This window comes from Aotus nancymaae, unplaced genomic scaffold (assembly GCF_030222135.1).
Source record: "Aotus nancymaae isolate 86718 unplaced genomic scaffold, 86718_ANA_hifiasm-v0.15.2.pri h1tg000057l, whole genome shotgun sequence".
Lineage (NCBI taxonomy): Eukaryota > Metazoa > Chordata > Mammalia > Primates > Aotidae > Aotus > Aotus nancymaae.
In genome coordinates, this window is record NW_026988471.1 from 61,949,464 (window position 1) to 61,973,944 (window position 24,481).

The 24,481-nt window shown below is 35.3% G+C and overlaps 1 protein-coding gene across 10 annotated transcripts in view; it reads right to left on the bottom strand.

The window, feature by feature from the left end:
- The window catches only part of WDPCP (WD repeat containing planar cell polarity effector), a 783,785-nt gene that overhangs the window by 106,288 nt on the left and 653,016 nt on the right, over positions 1–24,481 (bottom strand). Inside the window, exon 15 of one of the 10 annotated variants that reach the window (XM_064364176.1) lies at positions 4,787–4,824. The exons of the other annotated variants lie outside the window; for them this stretch is intronic. Within the exon in view, the coding sequence (XP_064220246.1) occupies positions 4,787–4,824 (38 nt within the window). The remainder of the gene's footprint in view (positions 1–4,786; positions 4,825–24,481) is intronic. 10 annotated transcript variants of the gene reach the window in all.

The window sequence follows — 24,481 nt, forward strand, 5'->3', positions numbered from 1 at the left end:
TGCTTTTTTGCATCAAATGAAAATGATCATATGGTTTTTGTCTTTCATCCTGTTGCTGTGATGTATCACATTAATTTATCTTCATATTTTGAATCATCCTTTCATCTCAGGAATAAATCTCACTAGGTCTTGATGAATACTCTTTTTAATGTATTGTTGAACTTGGTTTACTATTATTTTGTTGAAGATTTTTGCATCAATATTCATCAGAGATATTGGCCTGTTATTTTCTTTCTTTCTGCCTTTAGAGTACTGTCTGTTCGTTCTCTACTGTGAGCATTACTGGAATTAGTAGCCAAGTTCCCCCTTTATCCTTCTTCTCTCCCAGTGTCAGATATAAAGTAATATACTTTTTATTTCTAGCCAGCATCTGTAAGGCAGTCCTTTATTTATTTTATTTTTTCTTTTTCTTGCAGACAGGGTCTCACTCTGTCATCTAGGCTAGAGTGCAGTAGCTCATGGCTCACTGCAGGCTTGACCTCCTGGATTCAAGAAGTCCTCCCACATTAGCCTCTTGAGAAGCTGGGAGTACAGGTGTGTGCCACCATGCCTGGCTAATTTTTGTACTTTTTATAGAGATGGAGTTTTGCCATGTTGCCCAGGCTGGGCTCAAGTGATCCTCCTGTCTCAGCATCCCACTTATTCTATTTTTATTCTACTCTTCTTATTCTCCCTACATTTTTAATAGTTATTTGGGTTGTGTAATTATCTCCCTTTAACTATCATATAGTTTTAAAAAAAATTTATGTACAAGCTAATAGTTTTTCATTGTGATAAAAAAACACATAAGAGAACTTACTATCTTAACCATTTTTAAGTGCATTATGTCAGTAGCGTTGAATATATTCACATTGATGGGCAATAAATTGCTTGAACTTTTTAATCTTGCAAAACTGAAACCCATTAAACACTAATTCTCCTCTTCCCTTCTCTTCAGCCCTTGACAACCACCACTTTGTTTCTGTAATTTTTGACCACTTTAGCTACTTCATATGAGTGGAATCATACAGTATTTACCCTTTTGTGACTGGCTTCAGCAGTTAGTTTTAAATGTAGATATATTTATTATGTTTATCACTATTCCTTATATAAATGTCTTAAGTCATGTTGGATGTTTGAATCTCATTATCTAATAGATTTCCTAGTAGTGGCTCATGGAAGTAATAGTGATACGGTTTGTCTCTGTGTCCTCACCCAAATCTCATGTCAAATTTTAATTCTCAATGTTTTAGAAAGGGCCTGATGGGAGGCAGCTGGATCAAGGTGGAGGATTTCCCCTATTGCTGTTCTTATTGACAGTGAGTTCTCACAATATCTGGTTGTCTGAAAGTCTGTAGCACCTCCTGCTTCACATTCTTTCTCCCTCTCCACCATGTGAAGAAGGTGCTTGCTTCCCCTTCACGCTTCCACCCTGATTGTAAGTTTCCTGAGGCCTCCCCAGCCACGCCTCCTGTACAGCCTGTGGAACTATGAGTCAATTAAACCTCTTTTCTTAATAAATTATCCAGTCTCTGGTAGTTCTTTATAGCAATGTGAGAATGGACCTAATGCAAATAGGTTGTTTTGGCTCACATTTTTCTTGAGTATCTTAAATGTATTTCCATATTGTGTTCTGGCATAAAGTGTTGCTGACAAAAAGTGATCATAATCCATTTTCATTCATTTATAAGAACTTGGTATTTTAGTCTGAATGCTCACAGGATTTCATTAGAATATGTCTTGATGTTGACCAACTTGGGCTGATGTTCCAGGTCATGATGTGCCCTTTCATTAGTACTACAAAGTTTTTTTTCTATTTCAGGAAATTTTTCTTAAGAGTTTTTCAGGATTCTGCTGTATTGCATTGGTTTTTCTTCTCTGGGAATTCTTACTTTATGTATGTTGGGTATTCTTTGCCTGTGATCTTTCTCTAGCACTTTTACTTGCGTCTTTTTTCTTATTTTTGATTTTTAAGTTTTTCAACCTTTAAATTCTCTAGTTATAAGTAATTGTGTTTACTTAGTCTTGTGATCTAAGTTAATGCTCATTTCTGAAATGATTTTTTCTTAGTTTCTTATTCTTTCTCTAAAAAATCTTCTTGAATCACCTCTTTCTGAGTTTGTTATCCTTTATTTACATTATTCTTTCCTAGCTTCTATCATTATATTTACTTAAGATTATTTTAGAATATTGGGGTCAATTCTCATCTATTTGTGGGCATGTCTTTCTAGAGTGCTTTCACTGTTGATAGGGAAATTATATTGTTTGTCAAATGCAGCTTTGTATGGGATGTGATTGCAACCCTTTGTTCTTGTTCATTTTTATGGAAAACTGGTTTTTCTGACTTTGAAGGGGGTGAGTGTTCCAAGAAAGCTTTCTTATCTGCATAGGTCTGGAGCTTCTGTATTTGTTGTGTTCATCATGTAGACAAAAATATGGTCTTCTATTTTACCTTTTTAATTTCTACATATTTTGTCCTTTGCCCTCATTGTGCTTGACACCAAGCACAATGGTGGACTCTATTCAGTTTGGACTCTATTCTCAACTGTTTCTCCTAAGTTTGGGGATTTATATATAAAGATTATTTTACTTTGTTAGTCTTAAGTATTTATAGGATCCAGAATCTCGACCATCCCAGCACATTGATACCTTCCCACAGTTTTCTTGTATCCACAAATTGGAATCTACAGAATCATCTCTAGTTTCTCCTGCTGTTCTGAGGATGACCTCACAAAATCTTCCAATTAGTACTTGAATTTTTCATCTGTCTGGACCATGAGAAGATCCCCTACCTTCTGTGTGCTTCTCCCATGAAGCTGTTGTTGTTATTTTTGTCTGTGTGAGGCTGTGCTTTCATGGTCTGTATTTATAATGAAAATAAAGATCAAGTGCGCTTTTGCCCTTCTGCTCCATAGGAGGTTTATGACCTCCCTGAACTTGCCATTAGACAAGTTCATTATTGTTTCACCTGCATTATTGTTTCACAGGTATACCACTCCAGCTTAACTCCCCATTTGGCTCTGGCCCTGGCTCTGGAGAGGGCTGTGCCTGGATGGTGTGACTGGGTGCTTACAGCCAGAAGTAACAGCCCATTAGAGCTCACTTCCTACTCTCCTCATACTGAGCCAGTAAAATAAACAAACAAACAGACAAACAGTAAGAGTAGTGATATTTCATAGGCAGCCCAAAAGGCTGCCTCCATCCCACTCCCTCACAAGGTTGCCTCTAATTATTTTATTTTGCTTTTTGTGATTCTAGAATTGAGTAACACTTGATTCCATAAAATATAATAGAATTAGTGTTCTCTCTCCCACTTATTGTACACCTTTCATGGCTGTTTCTGCCATACTCATTCCCTTGGCTGAGGTTTCACTGGATAGTAGGTAGGGACAGTGGGAATCTTGGTCATCCATTCATGCATGTCACTAATTAGATGACCAAGCATTTGGGTTCCTTAAGAAACTTATACTTGCGACTGCCTTTTACCTGAGCCTCATTGAATTTTTTCATGTTGACATTCAGATGACTGCACAGAAATCACATTGCCTCAACACCCACTGTGGACCTTCTAGACCTCATGAAGTTTTTAGTCGGTCCTGTAGCTGTTGGTGATTTATCCCTATCCACTTATGTTTTGGGATTATAAGAATATGTTGTCACTAAGGTTGGTTGCAGATGCTGTCCATGGATTTTGGGGTTCAGTATTGTAGTTGCTCTTTCTGTTATGAGAAGTTCCAGGGGATTAAAATACTTTAATTACAGCATCTTTTTGGAATCATCTAGCAGTACTGATTTTAGTAAAAACAGGAAATAACCCAAACACCCACTAATCGGGAACTGATTAAATTATAATATATTCATACAGTTGAATAATATAGCTGTAAAAAAGAGAAGGGGGTCAGTCTATATATACTGACATATAGCTTTTTAAAATATTTTGATAAATTTTAAAAAAGGCATTTTGCAAAACAGGAAGTAAAGAATGATTCTATTTTGTTAAAAATATGTGAAAGGGGATAAGCTAGAAAATGTGTAATATGTTAAGATTCCTTTTTCTGGTTGGTGGCATTATACAGATCTCTTATTTTCTAAATGTTTGAATTTTATGTAATGTGTATGTATTAACTTATCATTAGATAGAATAGTACATTTTGGAAACAATGGCTATGCTATAAAATTATGACAAAATTAATATACTTATAAAATTATAAATGGTATATATTTATGGAATATATATATACATAATTGCAAACCTAATGTGGACTGTTAGGTTTATAAAAGTTAACATTATTTGCCTCTGAAGGCAACATTATTTGACTGGGTGACTACAGAACAAGTTTGGCAGTAGACCCTTTCACTAGAGACCTTTGGAATTCTGAGCCATGTGTGTATTTATTATTCAAAAAATTAAATGTAATTTAACATTGAGAATTTTCACAGATTAAAACTTCTTTGGTGTAATTTAATTTACACAAATTAAAAATTTTTTAAATAGAAATGTGTGTAAATTAACTTTACACAAATTTAAAATTCATTTAAAATAGTTAATGTAGAAAATGGCCAAACTTAATTGTTTTTCTTAAACATTTATTAGCGTAGGAAATTTTTTAATGAAGTAAATGGAACAAAAGATTTTATACTGAAAACTGATGTTTTCCACTATTATAATGAGAATGGAGACTAAAGACACTGAATTGGGTTCACTTGAGAGTAATATTTTAAATGGCATTACTTCCAATAATTATTCTGGCAATTGGTAGGCTTCTGGAACCTACCAAATACTTTAAACAAAATTAAAAAATAATACCTTAGTGACATGTTTTTCCTCTGAAGCATAGGTACAATCTATAAAACAAGAATCAAAACAATCTGTTAGAACAGGGGTTACCAAACTATTCTCAGGCAAAATCTAGCCTGATGCCTGTTATTCTGTAACATGTGAGCCAAGAATGGTTTTTACCTTTTTACGGTTGGAAAAACATCAAAAGAATATTCTGAGACTTGTCAACATTATATAGAATTTATATTTATGAATTTATATTTATGCCCATAAATTTTTATTGAACTCAGCCTTGATTATTCATTTACATATCATGTATGGCTGCTTTTGCACTACAAGGGCAGAGTCAAATAGTTGTGACAGAAAGTGTATGGCCCACAAAACCTAAAATACTATATGGCCCTTTACAGAAAGAAAATTGCCAACCTCTGCTTAAAATATTTCATTTATCTGGAAAAGCTGGGTCCATTAGAATCATGAGTTTTAAATCTTTGCCCTTAATATTATTTAGCTTCTAACAGACTAATCAAAGAAATAATTGGTTTGATCCTCAATAAAGAAAATTTTTCATTTTCATTCATGATTTAGGTACATTCTTGAGACCAACAAATAAAGTATTTGAAATAGCTTTCTTTCTCCTGAACTAAAACCTTACCTCTCAGCTGTCATCTTAGAGTGAAAAGGAAGACTAACATATCATTTTGTGCTGGGCCACATAATTAATGGACCAGTGCACACATTGATGGGTTTAGATGAAAAGTGACTGAAATTTGAACTATTGGCTTTCTCTTTCTTGTTACTTCAAAACTAGTTTGGGCTTTAAACATCAACTTACAGGTGTTTATCTTTTCTTAGTTATCAGATAAATGGGCTTCCTGAGACATCACTTTGCAATTTGGTTCACCTCAAAAAGAAAAACCCAAGAATTCCACAATTGAACCCCTTGATAAAGACTAGAATACCAAATGTCCCTTAAGGTTGCCTCTGTGGAGATACCCTTCAGAAATGAAAAATTAGAAGTATCATTATTGAATACTAATTTACTGAGCAGTTACACAGAATGCTATTTACCTTAAAGTTTGAGTACTAATGAGAATTTAATTTGATAATTTATGGTAAAAGGATTAAAACCTTTAATACTTATCTAAAAGCTACACATTTGAATTACTACCTTATTGAAATTTAGACCACAAAAATTATTTTGTTCTAAGTGAAGGAGGGGATTATGGGGCATTTTTTAATTGAATGTATTATACTTTTCTGTACTGTATGAATTTTACAAATGAGTATATATTACTTTCATTAGGAATAGTTAGGATCGAGTTAACTTACATTCAGGAAGGAATATTAACACTTAATAAAAGTCAATAAACTGTAATATTTGTTTTCATGCCTTATTTCTGTTCAAAATTGTACAGTTGTAGGAAAAGTATGATGTGAACATATTGTTTGTTTATTTTAATATCTTAAAGTTAAACTGGGTATTTCTTATAAAATATAGCATACTTAAAAAAACAGATTGTTCTATAGTTCTTTTTAGATAGCAGAAATCTCCAATGAAGTTTGTTATTATTTGCAATTTTAATTCAGTATATATGGTTAAGAGTATGATTTAAAATACTGGCTTAAACCTGACACATAACAATAGAATGATTTTCTTTGTTCTCAAACTGAAATATGTGCTGAACTATAATGAAGGCCGAGTTAGCTAATTGTGGTGTTTAAATATACAATTTACATGTATGTATAGTGTCATAAATCTTTGCATTGCTCTTTACTATTAGGGTTTGTTATTTAGTATTTTCCAGATGGATGCTTTTATGAGCCAAAACATAGGAACATTTTCTGAATTCACCTCTGGGCATTAAGACAAAAGAAGTAGAGGTATTATAACCTGACTTGTTTGAAACATCACTATGCTACTCTGAATGACAGTTTACAATTTACAAGTAGGGTGTGGCTAATAAAGTCACTGAAGCAGACATAAGCATAGGTTTTCTCTCATACATACTTCTGGCCTGTCAGTCATGCTTCTCAAATGCTTTGTTGCACAGGCATGCCAATAAGTAAAACCACATTTTATCAGTTTTGTGCCCAAAGGCTTTTAAAAGGCCATGCAACCATATTAATGTTTGAAAACCCCAGATTAAACTTGAAGTCCTCAGAGACTTTTTTTCCATTTAAAAGAGTAGTCTTGTATTTTCTTAAAGTGATTGAAGTAAGAATGATAAAAATAATATTTTAACAAAATTGTTAAAACTTTGGTTACTTGTTTTATCTTGTTTCCAACATTTTCTATATAGTAATTTTTACACATCTAAAAAAATTCTAATATGAATGACTTAAAAATATATATCATTTTTAGTGACTGTATGCATATTAAGATAAAGTAATAACAGACCAGGCATGGTGGCTCACGCCTGTAATCCCAGCACTTTTGGAGGCCAAGAAGGGTGGATCACAAGGTCAGCAGTTCGAGACCAGACTGGCCAATATGGTGAAACCCATTCTCTACTAAAAATAAAACGTTTAGTGTGGCGTGGTGGTGGTGCCTATAGTCCCAGATACTGAGGAGGCTGAGGCAGAAGAATCGCTTGAACTCAGGAGGCAGAGGTTGCTGTGAGCCAAGATTGCGCCATTGCACTTGAGCCTGGGTGACAGAGCGAGACTCTGTCTCAAAACAAAGAAGAAAGAAAACAAAGACATAGTTAAAACAAAACAGACAACAAAAGCCTTTGGCTACACTGACTGCACCTCCTTCTGCTACCAGAAATATGTCATCCTTAGTAATTTTTTAACTTATCTATGTATTTTCTATCTATAGTCTATCTTATATGTAGTAATAAAACACAGAGTTTTAACTTAAAGGCATAGATTTGGGTAGCTGAAGAGTTTGAGTCAATAAAAGTTGCACATGTATTTTAGCATTTTCTAGTTTTATTAAACTGATTCCCATTATGAATTTCAGAGCTGGCCATGGAGTTGTTGAGAATTTTTTACCTTCTGGGATTAGAGAATAGGATGATAACTTAATGAAAGATGTAAGGATCAGCAGAAAAAGAGAAAAAAAGAAGAGGGGATAAATCTGACTGAACATGAACAACTCTAGGTTGAATATTAGGTGGTTGGTTGTATCTGTGACCCTGAATGGCTCTAGGAAATGTTTAGCTAAAATGGATAAAATGGATATGTTCTGGAGGAAAATGGTGTCTTCAACTTGGATTATGTCTTCTGATAATTACTGTTTATTGCTTGGTATATTAGAAGCTTTACTCTGAGCCTTTGTAGTCTTTTTTTTTTTGTCTGAAGTTCTTTCTAGCTGTTGATTGGCAAGAGTTTGTGAAACTACCCAGTGGTGCAGACTAAAAGCAGGTATGGGGATTAAAGTTACTATGCAGTGATGTGTAAATGAACATAGTACATTATTATATGCATATTTTTCTTTAAATTTAAAGTTCTAGGATACATGTGCAGGACGTGCAGCTTTGTCACACAGGTAAACATGTGCCATGGTGGTTTGCTGTACCTATCAACACATCACCTAGGGATTAAGCCCAGCATGCATTAGCTATATTTATCCTGATGGTCTCCCTTCCACTCCCCCTGACAGGCCCTAGTGTGTGTTGTTTCCCTCTCCGTGTCCATGTGTTCTCACTGTGCAGCTCCCACTTATAAGTGACAACATGCAGTATTTGGTTTTCTGTTCCTGCATTCGTTTGCTAAGGATAACGGCTTTCAGCTCCATCCCTGTCCCTGCAAAGGACATGATCTTGCTCCTTCTTATGGCTGCACAGTATTCCATGGTGTATATGTATCACATTTTCTTTATCCAGTCTATCATTGGTGGGCATTTGGGTTGATTCCATGTCTTTGCTATTGTGAATAGTATATGCATATTTTTCAATGATGAGATAAGAGAACCAGGAGTGTTGTCTGTATCATATGTAGCTGTAAAACTGTTTTCCCAGGATTCATGTAGGATTTGTTTTCTCTTCCCTTCATTTGAATGGTGAATAGAAGACTATGAATTTGTTCAACTAAAGCAGCTGTTTTGTAGTGCTTTCCACAATTGCGTATATAAACTGTGGGATAAGGGAATAGGCTATGGGGAAGGTAACGGTGGTAGAAAACTTTGATGAATGATATACTAATAGTACAGAGGAGCCAATAGGCCCAATGAAGGTAATAGAGCCATTTCGATGAGCACATCTACCACCATCAGCATTAAATGTCATCCTTGAGAAGACAGGTTTGTTATAACATCCATAGCAACAGCTGTGTAAAAGTATTTAGAAGACAGTTCAGATGTAGCAACTTCTTGGACATTCTGGGTCTTTGCTGGAGGTACATCTATCACAAAAGTAAAGCTTTGCTGGAGCTTTTTAAAAGATACATAGAACCAGGTGTATTGGTAGATAACTTCCCCTCCATTTCCTGGCCTGCATTCCTTATCTTCAGGGGCTTGACTCTAAAACATTCTTGATTAGGTCAGGCATTGCTATGTGTAGGTGTCCACTTGTTGTTATCTCCTAATTATCTCAGTTAATTAAAAGTGTGTGGAGAATTTATGACCAGGACTCAAGCAAAACCTTGTATTTTTCTGAGAAGGGTCATTAGGTAGGCCAATGACATTAGGAAAATAACCTGCAAATCCCAGGAACATTTAAATATCTTTGATGAGGGGTGAGGCTGTCCCACTCTGGGTTGGATCCTTTCCCTTAGTTGGAGAGAACACTGCTTAGGAGAGTCCCCACCGGGCTCTCAAAGATACAATTGTAGGGTTTGGTCCAGTGGTAGTACTCTTGCAGGCAATTCAGCTTTGCCTAGACAGAGACTTATATGCAGTTGAGGCTAAAGAGAGAAACCAAAGTTTCATCCATATATGTGATTACTCCTAATATTACAGATCAGCCTTTATAATGTGCCTATAGCATTTAATGGACTTAAGAACATCACCAGTTACTTTTAGTAAGACACTTTTAACAGTGTCTGGAAGGCTTCCCCACTTACAATTCTACTGTGTAAGTTCAGCTTCTTTAAGACTCCTACCATCAGACTTGTGAGGGTTTAGCATAACAAGATTCCCTCAACCCCCAACTTTTAAAAAACAAGATACTGGGGAAAATGGAAGCTCTCAAATACCATGGCCATAGATCAGGAATGTGGGAGCAAGGGCCTCTGGCTTACATAGTAAATACACTGTTTATCATGTCAAACATCAAGTCTTTGACTTGCAGTTCTGGTGACAATGTAATTCCTTTGTCTCCTGGTCTGAGAAGACCTACAAGAGGCAGTACATTTGGTCATAATTTTAGGAGTGGATAGAGCAGATGGCACATCTAGGTAGGTAGTTTGCAGATTATGCTTAAGGCAGTGCCTGGAGATGAAGCTTATAATCATTTAAGTCAGCACTACAACACAAGCTCTATCAGCTGCATTTGTAGCTATAACATCTACTGTGATTTTATGTACAGGTATAAAGAACTAATTCCTTATGTCCTTTAGTACAGAATTGTTACATGAATCTATTTTTAAAATTATAAATTATTTTCCATTTATTTCTTCTCTATAAAGTTAGGACATTGCATTGTTATTAATATGTGTATATTTACATGTGCTCATTATGAGTTTGATTGGAGAAAAGTAAAATTCTTCTATGAAATATTTGTTTTAAAAAGGGGGAAAAGGTCTAAGAGGGTTAAGAACAGCTGATATAAAACATAAGAAAAAATAGGAAAGTAATCTTAACAAAGCAATTATCTATAACCAGATAAGATAAAATGGGTATAATCTTTTAGTCCTTAATTAAACAAAACATGACTGTATCAGTACTAAATGAATATAAATATGTCTAAATGCAGGATGTCTTAAATTTTAAATAAGAAAGCTAGCAATTCCTAGTTGAGAGAAACAACTCACCTGCTATCGAAAATGCTCATGAATTCTATTCATACCTGAATGTTGGGTCAGTTTTGACTAAATTGGGCAATGCATTTGCAACTGTTCAGATAATTTCTAATAGACAGATGGCAATCACCAAAGACCCAGATTGTTCATTAACCTAATATTATCAGAGAACGGTTTACCACCCTCATATGTGAGAATCCCTAGATAGCATATTGTTTAGTTGTGAAAATCTGATTGGCACTCACAAGCAAGCTATTATAAAGACAATATTCATACAGTTACATAAAGGCTCCCCTGGAAAAGAGAAGCTGAATAGTAATAACTAGTCTGTGCTTTTTTTTTTATTTTGAAGCTGTAATTTATTTATTTATTATACTTTAAGTTCTGGGGTACATGTGCAGAACATGCAGGTTTGTTACAAAGATATACGTGCCATGGTGGTTTGCTGCATCCATCACCCCATCATCTAGATTAGGTATTTCTCCTAATGTCATCCCTCTCCAAATCCCCCACCCCCTGCTATCCTTCCTCTAGCCCCCCACCCCATGATAGGCCCCGGTGTGTGATGTTCCCCTCCCTGTGTCCATGTATACTCACTGTTCAACACCCACTTAGAAGTGAGAACATGCAGTATTTGGTGTTCTGTTCTTGTGTCAGTTTGCTGAGAATGATGGTTTCCAGCTTCATCCATGTCCCTGCAAAGGACATGAACCCATCCTTTTTTCATTGCTGCATAGTATTCCATGGTGTATATGTGCCACATTTTCTTTATCCAGTCTATCATTGATGGGCATTTGGGTTGGTTCCAAGTCTTTGCTATTGTGAACAGTGGCACAATAAACATATGTGCACACGTGCCTTTATAGTAGAATGATTTATAATCCTTTGGGTATACACCCAGTAATGGGATTGCTGGATCAAATGGTATTTCTATTTCTAGATCCTTAAGGAATTACCACATTGTCTTCCACAATGGTTGAACTAATTTACACTCCCATCAACAGTGTAAAAGCGTTCCTATGTCTCTACATCTTCTCCAGCATCTGTTGTCTCCTGATTTTTTAATGACCACATTCTATCTCACATGAGATGGTATCTCATTGTGGTTTTGATTTGCATTTCTCTAATGACCAGTGATGATGAGCTTTTTTTCATATGTTTGTTGGCTTCATAAATGTCTTCTTTTGAGAAGTGTCTGTTCAAATCCTTCATCCACGTTTTGATGTTTTTTTTTTTTTTTTTTTTTTGTGCTCTTCTATGGCATTTACAAGAGGCCTTATTCCAGCGTATTAAGTAGGCAAGGATTGAGTGAATTCTGTGAAACGTTCAGACTCACTACAATTATGGCATATGGTGGCAGGGCTATTACACGGCCAGGTAAATACCTAGCAGCAGTATGTTTCAGGAGATTGATCCTCTGCTTCTAAACTATTTAATCCATAAGGAATTGCTTTGTGTGTATACTATTAGGCAGGGTTTTAAAAACTTACATTTTAATCACAGGAATATCCAAATAACCTAGCACCATTTATTTAAATGATTATCCTTTTCTTCTACACTACAGTGTCACTTGTGTCATAAATCATGTGGCCATACTATATATGGGGTGTGTTTCTGGTTTATTCGCTTCTATTGTCTGTTTATCTCTTCTTGCATCAATCTTACTATTCAATTACTGTAGACTTGTAAAAGTTCTTGATTTCTAGCACTGTAAGTCTCCCAGCTTTGTTGTTCTTCATAATTGCCTTAGCTATTCTTGGTCCTTTGCATTTCCATTTTCATTTTATGATCAGTTGTTAGTTTACAGCACAAATACTGTTACAGGCCTAAAGAGACACCTTACCGAAGAAGATATACATATGGCAAAGAAGCATATGAAAAGATATGCCACATCATATGCCATTAAGGAAATGCAGTTTAAAATAACAAGTAGATATGACTACACAACTATCAGAATGACCAAAATCTAGCACACTCACAACATCAAATGCTGGTAGAACAAGGGGTTCTTATTCATTGATGGTGGCAGCGCAAAATGGTACGGTCACTTTGGAGGAAAATTTGGTGCTTTCTTACAAAACTAAACATACTATATGATCCAGTAATTGTACTTCTTGATATATACCCAAGGGAACTGAAAACTTACATCCACACAAAAACCTGCACACAGGTATTTATCATAGCTTTATTAATAACTGCCAGAACTCAGAAGCAACCAAGTTGTCCTTCAGTTGATGACTAGATAAACTATGGTACATTTAGATAATGGAATATTATTCAACACTAACAGTAAATGAGCTATCAAGTGATGAAAAGACATGAAGAAACCTTAAATGCATATCACCAAGTGAAAGAAGCCAATCTGAAAAGGCTACATGCTGTATAATTCCAACTATGTGACATTCTGGAAAAGACAAAACCATAGAAACAAAGCATCAGTGGTCACCAGGGACTAGGAAGGAGAGAGGGATGAACAGACAGAGCACAGAGGATTCTTAGGATAGTAAAACTATTCTATATGATATTATAATGGTGGATATATGTCACTGTAAGTTTATCTAAACCTACAGAATATGCAACACAAAGAGCAAACACTAATGTAAATTATTATTCTTGGGGATAATGATGTGTAAATATAGGCTCACCAATTGTAACAGATGTATCATTCTAGAAAGGGATGTTGATGTGGGGGAAGACTGTTATATGTGTGGGAGCTGGGGGTATAGAGGAAATCTCTGTATCTTCAGTTTAATTTTGCTGTGCACCTACAATGACTCTAAAAAATGAAGCCCATTAAAAATAATTTTTAAAAAGATACTCAAGAATGAAAAAATACTTTTTGGACTTTGGGCTTGTTTTGCAGTACATACATCTAACAAAAGATTTATATAAGGAATATATGAAGAACTCCTGGAAAGCCTAAGAATAGGGATGATAATTCAATAGAACAATAGGCAGAAGGCAAAAATCTTGAAAGGGCACTTCACAAAAGAGATATCTGAATTCCCAATAAACATATAAAAAGAAAGTCAACTTTATGAATCCCCAGAGAAATACAAATTAAGTAAAATGGTAGTGGTGGCTGGGGGCTGGGGATACCACGTGTTAGCAAGGATAGGGATGTAAGGGAATTCTCACGTATTGGTAGTGAGAACATATATTGCTACAGTTACACTGGAAAAATCCTAAGAAGTATCTACTAAAGCTGAATAAACACATGCCGTAAAACCTAACAATTCAAGTCCCAGATATTGTACCCAGAAGAAATGAGTACATACATTCACAAAGGACATGCAGAATAAGATTTATAATAGCCTCAAACTGGAAACAACCCAAATGTTTCTTAATAACAAAATGAATAAACAAATTGTGGTATACAGTGGAACAATATGGGTGGCCTTTCACAAACATAATATTAAGTGTAATAGGTCAGAGTCCCCACCTCCACCAATGCACAAAAAGACCCAAATAATCATTTCTGTATATTAATTACTACAGTATATATATTTATGAATGCAATTATTTCTAGATAAGGATGTGTGATTCTCTTCCAAAACCAGGTGATACTGATTTATAGTATTAGAAGGCAGGAAATTTAATCCTATGTAGTATAAGAAGATGAGACAAAGGAGCCTTTTGGAGTGCTGGTAAAATTTAGTTTTATGGTCTGGATGCCAATTATATGTGAGTGTTCACTTAGTCAAAATTCTTTGAGTTGAACACTTACAGTATGTATATTCACTCATTTTCCTGTGATAGAAACAAAATTTGGCTCTTTCAAAGCAAATCTTGTGATGAACTCATCTACCCATACTCTATGTTGAAATCCTATGCTTTGGAACAGGAGTTTTTGAAGACAGCTAAATATACTGCAGAAGCTGTAGAAAAATAAAGGTAGATGAGGAAAACATAATTTTATTACCAGAATGGTTTGGTCAACACTGGAATGTGTAAACTCTAACTAAGTAACTGTATCTGCTGGAAGGGACTCTAACCCAGAGACACCTAGCTGGAAAGGACTGTAACCCAAGAAACATGACTTCAGTTGCCATATATCCCGCCCCGCCCCCCGCACCACAGGCTTTTTTTTCTGAGTAAAAGACTTCCCTAAGCATTTGAACTAAATTCCTTGATAGGTAGGAAAAATAAGACTATATATTCTATACAACTTTAAAATACCATTTATTTAAATCATTTTAAGGTATTGTTTTCAAGATTTCTTAAAATTCCTGACCTGAGTCATCTTTGTGATGTGTTACACCCTGTCACATTAAGTTACCTTATGCTGAATAAACAGAAGAAAGGTTATAAAAACTTAGTATGCATACCACTTGACATGAAAATATTTGCCAGCTATTTCTTCTGCTTAAATGAATGCATCCCAAATATCTAGACTATATTAGCTTGGAAAAACTATATACTTTACAAAATAATGAAAGAGTCATCTCTCTACATTACTGTAGTACATACATTTATGAGTATACTTAATTCTAAATACTGGTAGAGTTTTACTAGAAATATTATGTTTCTCTTTCACATTTTGTCTTTTCATATGAATGTACATGTACAAACTTGTTTTACTTCTTTCTTGGAAGCAGTCTTATGCGGAACATAGTAACTATCTAGTACAAGTGGAATTTAGCCAGAAAATAAAGAAATAACTAACTGAAAGGTAAGAGAAAATTTGGCCAGGGAGTGTTTATGGAACTTAAGTAAACATACCATTTGTTATGAAAAAGCATTATTATGAACATCTAAATGACCTAGAATAGCTTCAAACACTTTTATTTTTGATTAATAAGGCAAAATAAAGTGAGGCTCTCATTAGGATATTCAGGTAAAATAGAAAAAATATTTCCTAAGGAAAAGGAATCACTCTATACACATAATTAACTGTCCCCATTAATGTAATGTAGCTATGATAAGCAATGTTTTATCCTCTATCTCATACTTTATTATAAATATAGCTTTAAAATGCCCACTGAATGAACAATTTCCTTTAGTTCTAGAGGAATTGTAGAAGTTTCCATTTCATAAATGAAGGAACTGCTTAGCTCAAGGTCTAAAGTAAAAACCTCTAGTTCCACATTAGTATTATAACCTGTCAGTATAATACCATGCAAATGTATTATAGAGACTGTATGATATAATGCTCAAAACTACTTTCCTGCACTGTGCTATGTAAGTGGTATAAGCACTTGCTTGTAGCATTGTTAATATAATATGGTAAACAAAGAGGACAAAGAAAACCTTTCTTGCTATCTTTTCCATGCCAAAATTAAGAACACACACACACAAGTAATCTGTAACATGCAACATTACGGTGGTAAGAAACATGTGAAATGGCAGTGGACTTAAAAAGGCAGAATCACAAAGTAATTTAGAGTATGAGATTTGTAATTAAATAGGCATGGTTTCAAAACTTGCCTCTGACAGTCTGAGTCTCTGTGTCGTCATTTGTAAATGGAAAAACTAATATTTAACTCTGTAGTTGTAAATATTAAATATGATAGTAATTACAGAGCTTAGCATTATGGTTTACAAATAGCATGTGCTAATAAATAGTTATTTTTAATGAAGATTTGTTCCTTTATTCTCTAACCTTGATAATATTCTGTATTTATTTCAAGATCAAAAGGTACATGTATTTTGCACTCTATTTACAAAGGAACAGAGTATAAATGTAACAGGGAACCAAAGAAACAAAAATGACAGGCATACATGTTTACATACCAAGTATACAAAAATTTGTTCAGAAGAGTCTTTAAATACTACTACTTTTAACATTTAATAGTCAAAATCAGTTGCTAAGATTTTATCATCTCAGAAAGAAGTTTTAGAAGCCTCAACATACATGACTCAAATTATGACTTTCTTAATGGAAAAAGTTTAATTTTATCATCTGAAAATCTCCAAGTTGCTGGAGGTCAGGTAAACCAGATCACTGCCAATTTTTAAAAGATTCAAAGGCTCTTAAATTAGAAAGTCACAACTGCTTAGCAAAATTATTTGAAGTATATATTCAACTTTCAGTAATATTAACATATGAAAAAAAATCCATACACCAAACTATCATCAGTAGCCAGCTGCTGGATCTTCTAAAATCAGGGACAAGGTATTCTTAAGAGTCCAGACTTTTTAAACCTTTACACTAGAATATTCCAGCATACAGACTTTATTTGACTTCATTTAACAAAAGAGAAGATCCTTTGAAATGTAGTGAAAGACAGGCTGGTGTATTTTTGCAATCTTTCCAAGTTTAGACACAGCTTTTTTGCTGATACCTTGGTCAACAGCTGCTGTGTTCATCAGTTTTTCTTTAGTTCACTGTCCTTACTGTGAAATGTGATGTCCAAACCTTGAAGTTACTGGACTAGAAAATGGGGAAGACTCTCAAGATCTATTTACATTCTCAAAAGAATCATCTTGAAATACAAATTTCTGCATAACTGCATGAGATAGTAAAGACACTGGGTCCCAATATGAATTTTGTCTTTTCCTCTTATGAATGGATTTACTGCCAGGTGACCATTCAATCACATTAAGCTTAACGTTTTTCATATCTTTTAGAACTTTCGATATGTTTGGAATATATTTCTCTTTCTTTTTTAATGATAATTATAATTGGTCTTACTAGCACCTGCGTGCTGTTTGTTCATTTCAGTAGCTGGATTATCTGAGTCACAAATACTATATCTGGTTATATGGGAGGAATATGGAGGCTGGAGAGAAGAAAACTGAAGAGAAATTGGTGGTGGAGGAGGAGGAGAAGGAAGCAAGGAGGAGAAGAAAGCGCTGAACTTGGAAACTGATCTGACTTAAAGTTGGAAGCTCATCTTAGAAACTCATCTGAGCAGCCCCCCAATGCTGGCATTTGTCTCAAACCAATGGGCCTGTCATCTAAGCCAAAGGAGCTAGAATTTGTACTGTTTTGAAGTTCCTGCATTTCCACAGTTGCAGCAATCTGACAGAAAAAAAAATTAGCTTATCTTCAAGCACAACTATTTTTTTTAATTGCTGCTTCACTTACAGGCAGATAATTTTTCACTGGTTTGTTATGTCTTAGAGCAGGTGACAGTGGATCTCAAATTACTTGCAAAAGATGGAAACATTCAATTTTGTTCTTTTATCTGTATATTATTTTAAAATTGGAGCTAGCTTGCTTCTTCATCATTTGCCACACAGAAAATATCAGCAAAAGATGGAACCATAAAGCCACAGAGCCTATACAGTTCAAGAATGGGACTAACTCAAAACTGAGTCCTCTACAAGGTTCTAATGAAAGCATTTTCCCAATAATGCAAATGATATCGATCCACATCCTTTATTTTCTCAAATCAGTAAAACTTGGTCTACAGGAATGCCGAAGTATTCCAGCATCTCTCTTAAGATGTTCAATATGAGAGACATCGATGAAGCAAATACAAAAGCCAATTCAAGAAAACTTGTAAGTTTTTTGGTAACTTCCTCTGAATATGAAGCTAAGCCTCCTGGCAACCACCAGCACATTAAGCACAGGGCATTATGAATCCCTGTCTTAGAATCCTCAATTGAAGAATTTTGGAATGGTTCTGGTCCAGGAGTGCTCAGATGTTGACCCAATGACCACCTGCCTTACAGGTGCATACCTCGACTTGCAGGCCACAGACATTAATGATGCCCTCACTTAGGGGTATGAGGTTAATCTGGTGCTCAGCCCTGGAGCCCCTTGCTCAACCAAAGTTAACTCTGCAGGAGGTGTAGCCACCTACTCCTGTGCCTAAACAACCTACCCAGTATTCCATTTATAGATTCAGCATTATAAAAGTTAACAACATATGCTTAGGGCAGAAAGGACCTATGTGTAACAATGTCTCTGCATCATAATTTTTATTCATGGGTAAAATAGATGTGAGGTGGCTATGACCATAACATGAAGTAATGTATGAACAGTATTCAACACATTCTCCAATATATAGTAAATACTAGATTAGGGTATCAGTATGTTAACTTTCAAGTCACTTAGCCTCAGTTTCATGAAAAAAAAAAAATGGATATAACAGCACCTGTTCCCATTTATCTTTTAGTGTTGTTGAGATAACAATATTAGATGAGCTGGGCACTGTGGCTTGTACCTGTAATCCCAGCTATTTGGGAAGATGAGGCAGGATGACTGCTTAAGCCCAGGAGTTCAAGTCTGCAGTGAGCTATGACCATGTCATTGCACTTCAGCCTGGGTGACAGAGCAAGGGTTCATCTCTTAAAAAAAATGATGCAGGTAATCCCTTTAAAGTTGTAATGCCTGTAAAATGGATGATATAATTCTGATGGCAGTTGAGAGGATAAATAACAGAATAATTGCATTTAAAAGTCTACTTTATATAATCAAGAAAGCTATGCCTAGCTTTTGCTAATTTTGTAGACAATACACAAGTGATAAACATTAAAGAAGAACCATTTTTCTCTGTTGATGTTAGTTTATTATGGTACTTAGAATCAGAATTTTTTTTTTTTTTTTTTTTTTGAGACGGAGTTTTGCTCTTGTTACCCAGGCTGGAGTGCAATGGCACGATCTCGGCTCACCGCAACCTCCGCCTCCTGGGTTCAGGCAATTCTCCTGCCTCAGCCTCCTGAGTAGCTGGGATTACAGGCACGCGCCACCGTGCCCAGCTAATTTTTTGTATTTTTAGTAGAGACAGGGTTTCACCACGTTGGCCAGGATGGTCTCGATCTCTTGACCTCGTGATCCACCCACCTTGGCCTCCCAAAGTGCTGGGATTACAGGCGTTAGCCACTGCGCCCAGCCCAGAATCAGAAAATTTAGTTAATATGAATATTTTGTCTTATTCAGGAATAAGATATTAACACAAGTTTATGTACATTGTAGTACTGATGGTTTTTTTTGAGAAGAAATGCCCTCTTTGGCCCTAGAATTCACATCTAACAGAAATGATATATTGTTACATCATCAGATTAATAACTATTTGTAAAGCCCTTCAAAGATGAAAAACACTCCATAAATGCTTAGCATTTATTACTACTAACATAAACATCATTAAGCTCTTCTTCATAATGCTGTGAAGACAGAAGAGAAATAACTAGAATTAGAGCAGAACTAAAAAAAGCTGACCAAAAATAATATAAAGGATAAATGAAAAGTTGGTTCTTCGAAAGGATAAATAGGATCAATACACCACTAGCTACATTCACAAAAAAAAAAAAAGGAGAAGATCCAAATAAGCACAAGCAGAAGTGACAAAGGAGACATTACAACAGATCCCACAGATACACCAAAGATCCTCAGAAACTAATACAAACAACTCAGTGTACACAAACTAGAAAATGTAGAGGAAATAGATAAATTCCTTGAAACACACAACCTCCCAAGATTGAACCAGAAAGAAGGTGAAACCCTGAACAGAATAGTAAACAAGTTATGAAACTGAATCATTAATAAAAAGGCTACCAATCAAAAATGCCCTGGCCCAGATGGATCTGCAGCTGAATTAAATCAGATGTACAAAGAAGAACTTGTACTCATCCTACTGAAACTATTCCAGAAACTGAGTAGAAGAGAACTCATTCTTAACTCATTCTATGAAGCCAGAACCATCCTGATACCAAAACCTGGCAAAGATACAATGAAAAAAGAAAACCACAGGCCAGTATCCCTAAAGAACATATATGCAAAAATCCTCAGTAAAATTCTAACACATCGAATCCAGCAGCAAATCAAAAAGTTAATTCACCATGATCAAGCAGGCTTTAATCCCGGGATGCAAGGTTGGTTCAACATATGCAAATCAATAAATGTGATTTACCACATAAACAAAAGTAAAAACAAAAACCATATGATCATTTCAATAGACATGGAAAAGCCTTTGATAAAAATCCAACATCCTTCTTGATAAAAACCCTCAATAAACTAGGCATAGAAAGAACAGACTTTAAAATAAAAAGAGTCATCTATGACAAACCCACAGCCAACATCATAGTGAATGGGCAAAAGCTGAAAGCATTCTTACTAAGAACAAGAACAAGGCTGGGAGTGGTGGCTCATGCGTGTAATCCCAGAGCTTTGGGAGGCCAAGGTGGGTGGATCATGAGGTCAGGAGTTCAAGACCAGCCTGGCCAGGATGGTGAAATCCCATCTCTACTAAAAATACAAAAATTAGCTGGGCACGGTGGTGGGCACTTGTAATCCAGCTACTTGGGAGGCTGAGGCAGGAGAATCCCTTGAACCCAGGAGGCGGAGGTTACAGTGAGCCAAGGTCGTACCACTGCACTCTAGCCTGGGTGACAGAGCAAGACTCTGTCTGACAAAAAAGAAAGAAAAAGAAAGAAAAGAAAGAAAGAAGAAAAAGAAAGCAAGAAAGCAAGAGGAAGGAGGGAAGGAAGGAGGGAGGGAGGGAAGGAGGGAGGGAGGGAGGGAAGAAAGGAAGGAGGGAGGGAAGGAGGGAAGGAGGGAGGGAGGGAAGGAAGGAAGGAAGTAAAAGGAAGGAAGAAAGGAAGAACAGGAACAAGACAAAGATACCAACACTCATCACTCCCATTCAAATTAGTACTGAAGTCCTAGCCAGAGAAATCAGGAGAAGAGAAAGAAATGAAAGGCATCCAAATAGGAAGTCAAATTATCTCTCTTTGCTGATTATATGATTCTATACCTAGAAATCCCTAAAAACTTCACAAAAACACTCCTCAACCTGATAAATGACTTCTGTAAGGTTTTGGATACAATATCAGTGTATAAAAATCAGTGCCATTTCTATATGCCAATAATGTTCAAGCTGATAGCCAAGTCAAGAACATAATCCCACTTACCATAGCCATATACAAAATAAGTACCCCTAGGAATACCCTAACCAAGAAAGTGACAGATCGCCACAAGACTACGAAACACTGCTTAAAGAAATCACAGATGACATAAACAAATGGAAAAACTTCCACATACATAGATTGGAAGAATTAATATTAAAATGTCCATACCACCGAAAGCAATCTACAGATTAAATGCTATTCCTATCAAGTTATCAAGGTCATTTTTCACAGAAAAAAAAAAACTATTCTAAAATTCATATGGAATTTTAAAAAAGCCTGAATAGCCATAGCAGTCCTAAGCAAAAAAGAATAAAGCTGGAGGCATCAGACTATCTGACTTCAAACTATACAACAAGATTGTAGTAACCAAAACAGTACAGTACTGGTACAAAAACAGATACACAGAATAGAGTGAGACAGAATAGAGAATGCTGAAATAAAGCTGTATGCTGCAACCAACTGATCTTCAAAAAAGTAACAAAAATAAGCCATGGGGAAAGGACTCCCTATACAATAAATGATGCTGGGAAAATAGGCTAGCCATATGCAGAAGAATGAAGCTGGACCCCTACCTCTTAACATACACAAAAATTAAATCAAGACGGATTAAAGACTTACATGTAAAACCTCAAAATATAAAAATCCTAGAACAAAACCTAAGAAATGCTTTTGTGGAAATCAACATAGGTAAAAAATTTATGACTTGATAAACGTCCTCAAAAGCAATTGCAATAGTAACACAAATGGAAAATTGGGACCTGCTTAAACTAAAGAGCTTCTGCACAGCAAAAGAAACTATCAACAGAATAAACAGACAACCTACAGAAAGGGAGAAAATATTTGCAAACTACACCTTCAACAAAGGACTAATATCCAGGATCTATAAGGCAGTTAAACAAGAAAAAAAGTGGGCAAAGGACATGAAAAGGCACTTCTCAAAAGAAAGCATACAAGTGACCAAACATTAAAAAAATGCTCAATATCATTAATCATCAGAGAAATGCAAATCAAAAGCACAATGAGATACCATCTCACACCATTCAGAATGGCTTTTGTTAAAAAATGAAAAAAACAAAAGATGTTGGAAAGGCTACAGAGAGAAGGGAATGTAAAAGTCGATGGGAATGTAAAAGTTAGTTCAGCCTCAGTAGAAAGCAGTTTGGAGATTTCTAAAAAAACTGAGTTGAACTACAATTCAATCCAGTAATCCCACTAATGCATTTATACCCAAAGGAAAATAAAATCATTCTACCAAAAAGATGTCTGCACTTGTAAGCTTATCGCAGCACTACTCACAAATACAAAGATATGGAAACAACCTTGGTGCCCATCAATGGTGAACTGGATGATGAAAATGTGGTACATATATACCATGGAATAGTATGTAGCCATAAAAAGAATGAAATCATGTCCTTTGAAGCAACATGGATGCAACTGGAGGCATTATCATAAGTGAAATAATGCATAAACAAAAAATGAAATATTGTATGTTCTCTTTTATAAAGTAGGAGCAGCTAAACTCTCGGTACCCACAGATGTAAAGATGGGAACAACAGGCACTGGTGGCTCCAAAAGGAGAGAGGGAAAGAGAGGGGCAAGGGTTGAAAAACTTGTTAGGGACTATGTTCACTTTCTGGGTGATATGGTCAATAGAAGTCAAAACCTCAGCATTATGCAATGTGCCCTGGTAACAAACCTGCACATGCATTCCCCTAATCTCAAATAAAAATTAAAAAAAAAATTTTTCTTAAACAAACAAAATGCAGCTACTGCTTCATGAGTTAACTGTTAAACAATATGACATGTTCAAAATGGTAGGTGGTATATCATGTGAATCTTTTTATGATTATAGCCATAATACAAATTTCTTTTGTTAAATGGCTATTAATAATAACTATTAGTACCTTATTCTTCAAAGGTTATTTTTGTCTCAGATAATTGAGGCTCTGAAAAATACAATAATTAAGTTTTGATTCTATAATTTAAGCTAGCACAGAATAAGGCCCAAGCTTCTGGGAAACTCCTGAATTATTGATGTTGTAAAGCTGCAATTTCCAATATGGAAACACTATTGCATTTGACTACTGAATCTTGAAACATGGCTCGTGTGACTGGGGAACTGCATTTAAAAATTTTATTTACTTTCAATTAAATTTAAGCACTGATACTCCATTTAGTAATTGTGAAATTTTAAAGAATGTGTGCAACAGCTTGGGTAACTGAAATTACTTCTTCGACTGTAAATTTTATGAAATATAAGTATAGATAACGTATTTCCAACGAAAATTTAATATCCGATTTGAGATGTACTCTAAGATGTAGTAGGTAATTTAAAATTTTGACTGTGGCTTGCATTATATTTCTATTGTACATCATTGCTACATAGGTTTAAAGACACATGATAAATCATATATGATATGGACTTTACTCCTTTTATCCTTCTACTTCAAACCTAGGAAGTTGGAAGAGTATATGTGAAAGTTGAAAATTTCAGTTCTTGTATTTGTAGAATAGAGGAGTAATAAGTCTTTCTTTGATGGGTGAAGATAGGCCTTCAGGAACTATGACTTGGCATTACCTCAGTTATGCACTGTTAAATTAACAACTAGCTCTCCACAAACCAAACCAAAACCCAAACCAAAAGCCAACCAATTAGTAGAGTTTGCCAATTTCCATGATATTTACCTACCTGGTAGGTAAATATTCCTACCAGGGACAATTTTGAACTGCCAACATGGTCACTAAACATGGAGTTGAGAAGAGATGCACATAATTGGTATTCCTGATGCCATGGAATCCAGCCTCAGTGTACCGCTGGAATACTTTGAGTTGCTGACATCTATATTTCTTGAATGATATGTGTGTAGGTATGTATGGGACATATGTACGTGGGGGCTGAAATAGATTAGCTTTAAATTAAATTCTGCCCTATAGCAAAAAGTATTATAGGATTATTATTTGTAGGAAAGTAGGACATTTTATTTTCTTTAAGCCTTTGGAACCTGACTATAAAATTTC